We start from the raw sequence: 6,746 nt of genomic DNA on the forward strand, positions 1-6,746 counted from the left end.
AGGGCTTCCCTTCAGTCCTCAGAACACCACGGGGCACCTCTACAAGAGGGGGGTGGGGTTCTTTTATTGAGCTCCAGAGCCCTTGGGGTCCAAGCCCGGCGGGGTCTCCATGCGGCGCTGGTCGCCAGGCCACAGCAGCAGGCTCAGCTCAGGACCGAGACCAGGAGCAGACTTGCGGTCACGGTGAGCACGGGTCCCGGCCCTTGTCCGAGGCGGTGGGGGCCTCCCGAGGAGGCCTCTGCACAGAGAAGAGGCGCCTCAGCCCCTGCCCCTCACTCTGCCCGACACCGCCCAGCCGGCCACCCCAGCCCACCTCGTCCGCGGAGGTCCAGGACCAGGTAGCCGTTGGGGACGCCGCCGACGAGCCCCAGCCCCAGCCTGTCCAGGTCCTCCTGCGACTGCCGGGAGATCCAGTCCCGCAGGAACATGTTCCCTGTCTCAGCCTTCAGGCCTACCAGGTTTGGGCCCAGAAGTTTCTGCACCTCGGCCACGGTTAGCGACTGCCAGAGCCCGCAGGTGGCGGTCAGAGTCATCCTGCCTTTTCCCAGAGGCTTCGGGCTTCTCCTGCGCCCAAACCACCCCAACATCCCACCCACGGACCCCGCCTTAGCCTCTGTAGGCCCTGGAAGGGGCTTTGATGGCCGCCCCTCCCAAGACCCCGCCCCTAGAGGCCCCGCTCACGGGAGGCCCCGCCTTTCCCCGCCGTCCTACCAGCACCGCCTCTGTTGTCAGTTTCTTGAATGCCGCCGCGTCTATACTGATGTTCTGCGAAGTAAAAACCCGCAGGTCTTCCGTGGAGGCCCCACCTGCCCTCGGGGAGAGGAGCCCCCAAGTGTGAGACCGTGCAGCAGCCCCCAGTCCCACCCTCTGACCGCAGGCTACCAGAAGCCACTTCTTTTACCAAGAGTCCCTTTTCCTAAGGAATTCCTGGGCCCCTGATTTGCCTGCTGACCACCTGACCCTCTGGGTTGAAGGAGAGGTTGGAGGTGCCCAGAACTCACAGGGTCTCAGCCAACACACACTTGGAGGGACAGACTGTGAACACTGGTCACGCCGCCAGTGGACTGCCCAAAGACGGGGGAGCCTCAGGCATCATTTCCCCTGTATCTTCCCGGGCTCACCCAGGAAGGGCTTGATCCTTGTGAAGTATTCAGACCCGCTGACGTTCTGGAAGGCCATGTGGGCCTTGTGGTAGAGGACAGCCATCTGCGGTGGGCTGCACGCGTCCAGGTCCTGGGGTGTGGTCATCCTGGGGAGGCGGCATGGGGCCGGGCAGTGAGCTCGGAGCACAGCGAGCTCGGAGCACAGCACTCCCACCACCCCCGACAGACCCCAGGACTCACCAAAGCACGCTGAGCTGTACGGAGTCCAGCTGCTCAGGGCGGAGGAAGCACAGGTAGGCAGGGCGGAAGGTGGCCAGGGTGTCCAGGGCGGCCTTATCCAGCTGGCCTCCTCCCCCTACATAGCGGGCAATCAGGGCAGCCACCTGTGGGAGAAGGCCACTCAGTGGCTTGGGGCAGGGAGAGATGTATGCCCTGGGCCTTGACCACCTCACGACCTGTGCCACCCCCAGGCCTGTGCCATCTCACACTGACCACCCCCCTCACTGGGCCTGCACAGCCTCACAGCCAATGTCTGCCCCCTCCCACCCCCACAGCTCTCACCTGAGCATCCACACCACGCCCTTGGCTGACTTTGAGCAGAGATTTCACGGTGTCCAGGGAAGTCACATTCCACTTGTGGATGTCCTCAGGGGTGACGTAAAGGAAGAAGTAACTCAGGCGCTCGATCAGGGACTGGGGGTACCCCTGCGGGTAGAACTTCCAGGGGAAGGGACTGTGAGGGCCGCCGCCATGACTGGGGCATCGGGGATGGCCGAGCTGTGGCAGGCGGGCTGAGCCCTGAACTACCTCATCCAGTTTGCGCTTGAAAATGTGCAGCTGCTGGTAGGTGAAGGGAATCAGGTTCACTTGTCTCATCTGCGTGGCCAGCAGGGCCCCGTCCACACAGGCCTCCAGCTCCCACTCCTCATAGAAGAAGAGGTTCTCATCCACCACTTGGGCCTCCCGCCCCGGGGGGCAGGCCTTCTCTGCAGGGACAGCCAGGGGGTGAAGGGTGCTGGGCTTCTCCCGTCAGCCTCCTCCTCCTCCCGCAGGGTCTCCCTTCGCTGAGACCCTGAGCAACACACGACTCTCTGGGCCTCGGTTTGAAAAGTGAAAGTCGCTTAGATGTGTGCAACTCATCAGTCCGTGGAATTCTCCAGGCCAGAAGACTGGAGTGGGTAGCCTTTCCCTTCTCTAGGGAATCTTCCCAACCCAGGGATCGAACCCAAGTCTTCCACATCGCAGGCAGATTCTTTACCAGCTGAGCCACCAGGGAAGCCCAAGAATACTGGAGTGGGTAGCCTATCCCTTCTCCAGTGGATCTTCCTGACTCAGGAATAGAACCAGGGTCTCCTGAGTTGCAGGTGGATTCTTTACCAACTGCGCTATCAGGGAAGCCTGGGTCTCCATTTACTCATCATCAAATGGCGCGATTCTATTCACTCTCCCGCATTATCATGATTGAAGGAGCTCAGTGGCCAGGAAGGGCCGCAGGTAAGGTAGAGGAGACCTCACAGTGCTAGCCCCCAACCCCCGCCTCCTGACACCGATGGGGCTGGGCTGCATGCTCACTCTCTGTGCCCCGCCGGGCCCTCGGGAGGAGGACGGTCAGCTCAGGCTGCTGCCAGGACAGGTCCCGGGATGTGCGCTGCACACTTGAGCTCAGAAGAGCCTGAGAACAGAGCAGGGCTGGGACTGAGCGGGGAGTGTCCTGGGGTCCGAGGAACCCGCCCAACCAGGGCCAGAAAACGTTCCTCTGACTCCCCAGAGGGTCCTTACCAGTCCCACGTCTGCAGCCTGGGCCCTGGAAGGTAGAACCCAACCTGCAGGGAAGGGGACACCAGGCTTGAGGGGTGGCCGGGGGCTCCACCCTGGGAGGAAGGGGGCCACAGTGGTCCCTCCTGGCCAGCCCCTGGTGTCACAGCCCACAACACCCCACGAAGGAGCACAGGCCTCCCCATCCTCCTCCTGCGGCCCCTCTGCTCAGCGTAGGCAGACGCCTGTGCTGCGGGCACCCTCAGTTTGGCCTGTGCCCCCATCACTACCCTGCTTCGGCCTCCAGCCCCGCAGGGCAGGGAGTCCAGCAGGGCTGCCAGACACAGTCCCCCTCGGGGCAGAGACGAGGCCAGCCGCCTGCCTGCAACTCGCACCTGCTGACATTCAGGACACGGGTCTCCGAATTCAGGGGCACCGGACAGGGTGGGGGGCCCCGCCCACAGTGGGGGAGCACCCGCAGAGCCAGCAGAGCCTTTCCTGAGGCCCCGGCCCCCTGCGGACCCCTGCAGCTCTCCGCAGTCCAGCATCCGGCTACCCACCCTCAGTGCTCACCAAGGCAGAGAAGCAGGAGCAGGAGGCTGCCATGGGCGGGGGTCCCCCAGGACCCCAGGCGGGGCGGAGCGGTCTGCAAGGCCATGGTCTGCGGCGCTCTGATGTCCCCCACACTGTGTGCCCCTGTTGCGACACGGCCCCAAGCCCGTGCTAAAGGGGCACCAGGGCTGGAGGGCTCAGACCTGCACAAGCCTCCAGGGCGTCTGTGCGGCAGGCCCCCGGCACCAGCCGGCCCTGGCCCCGCCCATCTGGGAAGCCGGCCCCTCCTTCGGGGTCAGGGTGAGTCAGCCCGGCCCCCAGCCGTGAGGGCCCCAGCTGGCACAGGCCTCTCGCCCCCGCAGGGCAGGGCGGGGGCAGGGCAGTAGTCTCCTGTGAGGAGGCAGGGCCGCTGCTGGCTCTGGCTGACCTCAGTTCCCCACTCAACACTGGGGAGCTGAGCGGACCCCCACCCTACCCCACAACATGGTCATCTCCCCTGGGCTTTGTGCAAACCCAGGGCCTGCTGGGGCACCAGGCTGGCAGGGCCCACCGGGTTCCCTCCTGAGCTCCCCCCGAAAGCAGAGGCCTGGGAAGCGCCACAGGGAGTTCCGCGGGGCCTAGGGGTCAGGACCCCAGGCTTTCACTGCTGTGGCCCAGCTTCAGCCCCTGGTCGGGGAACTGAGGTCTCACGTGCCATGTGATACAGCCAAAACACAACTGAAGGTGACAGCCCTTCCTGCCAGTCAGCCCCGTGGGTCGGGGCAGCCGGACATTCTGGGGGGACCCTCCTGTGCTCTCTGGAGTGGGATTGGGGCCTCTGGACCAGTGTGGGCAGGAGGTGGGTGGGGAGTGGATCTCTGGAGAATATTGTCCCAGAATAGGTGGGGGTCAGAAGCAGACCAAACTGCTGTCCACACGCATCTCCCAGAGAGGCCTGGAGGGGGGCCATCAGGGCCAGGTGGAATGGAACACCCCCCTCCCCCAAACCCCTGCCCAGGCCTGTGTCGGGCCCACCCCGGCCCAGAAATGGGGGCACGCTTCTGTGCTTCAGCACCCCCTTTCAGCAGGGCAACGAGCCCAGCCTGCAGGGAATGTCCTGGGGAACAGCAAAAGCCCAGGGGGCCCCCCACCCCCACCAGGCCCCCAGACCAGAAAATAGGCAGTTGAGTGGGGCCTTGCCCCAGGGGTGGGTGAGGCCTTTCAGGAGCTCTGTGTACGCCCACTGTCTCCCCTGAGCCCCCAAACCCAGCCTCAGGCAACGAGGGACCCCACACCCTAGGTAGGGGTGCCCTCAGAACCTTTGCCAGCCACTGTGGGCCCTGGAACCTGTAACCTTTGCACCCCGTACCACCACGCAGGTTAGGTCGGGGCCACTGAGGCACCTCAGCTGTCAGGGTGGCAGCTCTCAGAGTGGCCCAAGTGTGATTACAGGGGTCACGGCTGTTTGGGGCCCCCCAGGCCACGCATACGAGTGCAACAAGGACACAGGCCACTCACGGCGCTATCTCCCTTCACAAGACCGCTTCCCTTTCTGGTACCTAGGGTGGTCCCCTCTCCAACCTTGAGTCCTTCAAGACCGGTGTCCACCTGGCTACCTGTCACTCACGAACTACCTGCACACTCCCCTGAGTGCCCACTGGATGTGGGCCTGCATAGACACTGCACTCGCTGGGGAAGGTGATTTAGGCCCTTGCCCAGGACCTGGGGTGGGCCTGCCTGGCAGCACGTGGGGTCTGGGGTCTGAGTGGACCACCAGCTCATCAGAGAGGTGCACGAGGTAGCGGTGGCCGTGGCCATGTCTGTGTCGGGCTGGCTCCAAAGCCCAGCCCAAGAGTCCTGAGCTCATGGCCTCCAGCAGGTGTGCAGCTGCAGGACGCTGGTGGAAGCTCTCTCCCTTCTCACCTGTCTCACCACCCGCAGACCCTCCCACCCCAGCCCAAGCTCGGCCCCCAAGGTCTGGCTCTCAGCTGGTGGAAAATGAAGTCAGACCACATTCCCTGCCAGCCCCAGGCCACTCTAGTGAGAGAGGGAAGGGGCATAGAATACACATTTAGAGGCTTGGATACAGGATCATTTCATCCGCCTCAAGCACAGAGACGCCTTGTGGCTTGCCCGGGGTCACACAGCATGTCAGGGGCAGCTGGGGCTAGGATGCAGTTGACCCTGCGGGCATAGCCCTCTGAGATCAGGGGAGGTGGTCCCTGCCGCTCCCCAGGTGCAGTGGCGACAAGGGTGAAGCACCAGTGGGGGCAGGAAAGGGGGGCTGCCCTGTCTCCCCCAGCCTCCCAGGTTGGCCCAGTACCAGCCTCCGCCCAATCCCTGCTCCCAGCAGAGCTGTTTGGCTGGAGGTGCTGACAGAAGTGTCCCGCTGTCACCTCCCCCGCATGCCCTCCCTCATGATCCCACCGCACGCAGATGAGGCCGAGCTCAGTCAAGAGCCTGGAGCCTAGGCTGGGTGCTGAAGATCCTGGTTACTTCCCCAGGGTCAGCGGGGGGTACCCTGCCCATGGTGACTCTGATGTTCTGGGGTGATCAGCCAGTTCTGAGCCTGTTTCCTCAACTGGGATGCAGACTCCTGGTCTGTCAAGGGAAACAAACGAGGGGCTGGCCAGCAGCTGGGAGGAGTAGGACTCAGGCTGCAGGAATGTGCGGGTGGAGATCTGGGGAGGGCGTGGGGGCAGGGGAGCCGCCTCTGCCTTTTCCTCTGTGGGCAGGCATGGGAGCTCCACATTGGCTGACCATCAGGTACCAGGCATGTATGGGGAGTCAAGGCCTCGCCTCATCAGATTTTACTCTCCCATTTCTCAGGTGGTAAAACTGAGTCTCAGTGCCACAGAGATGCCACAATCACACAGTAAAGCCAGGGAGTGGCCCCCAGCTGGTGCTATGAGGGTCTCGACCTGAGTCAGCAGGTTCTGGGTGATTGCTGCCCGGCCAGGACATGACTCCCAGGAGGGAGCTCCAGGCTGGGGGTGGCATGGTGGTGAAGTGGCCAGGGAGGGGGCCTTGGAAGCTCACCAGCCCATACACTGGCCATCTTCCAGAAGGGAGGTGGAAGGCACCTTCCTGCTGCTGTGGCCCCAGGGGTGGACAACATGCATCTTTGTGCTGGCTGGACACCAGTGTCTGCATCCTGACTTGGGCACTTGTAGGCACTCGTGCAGATCCTGACTTGGCCCTGAAGCCTCCGTGTGCACCCCTGGAGCCGGAGTCCCTGGCAGCTCCTTCAATCCCTGCCCTGCACCCTCGATACTTCAGTCAAGTCTGTCTGCAACACACACCTGCAAATGTTTCTGTTTGTTGATCTGTGTGTGTACAGCTACCCCGTCTCTGACC

General features: G+C 63.5%; 1 protein-coding gene across 1 annotated transcript; it reads right to left on the reverse strand.

The window, feature by feature from the left end:
- Nucleotides 1-40: 40 nt before the first annotated feature.
- LOC113883694 (mesothelin-like) lies at nt 41-3,672 on the reverse strand. The gene is made up of 10 exons (XM_027527608.1): nt 3,432-3,672; nt 2,883-2,926; nt 2,676-2,775; nt 1,911-2,089; nt 1,665-1,820; nt 1,344-1,486; nt 1,122-1,249; nt 712-806; nt 314-500; nt 41-238 (listed from the first exon to the last, which is right to left on the reverse strand). Exons 1-10 carry the CDS (start codon nt 3,514-3,516, stop codon nt 144-146), a joined length of 1,212 nt encoding a protein of 403 aa, XP_027383409.1. The 5' UTR covers nt 3,517-3,672; the 3' UTR covers nt 41-143.
- Nucleotides 3,673-6,746: the final 3,074 nt, after the last annotated feature.

This window comes from Bos indicus x Bos taurus, chromosome 25 (assembly GCF_003369695.1).
Source record: "Bos indicus x Bos taurus breed Angus x Brahman F1 hybrid chromosome 25, Bos_hybrid_MaternalHap_v2.0, whole genome shotgun sequence".
NCBI classification, from domain to species: Eukaryota; Metazoa; Chordata; class Mammalia; order Artiodactyla; family Bovidae; genus Bos; species Bos indicus x Bos taurus.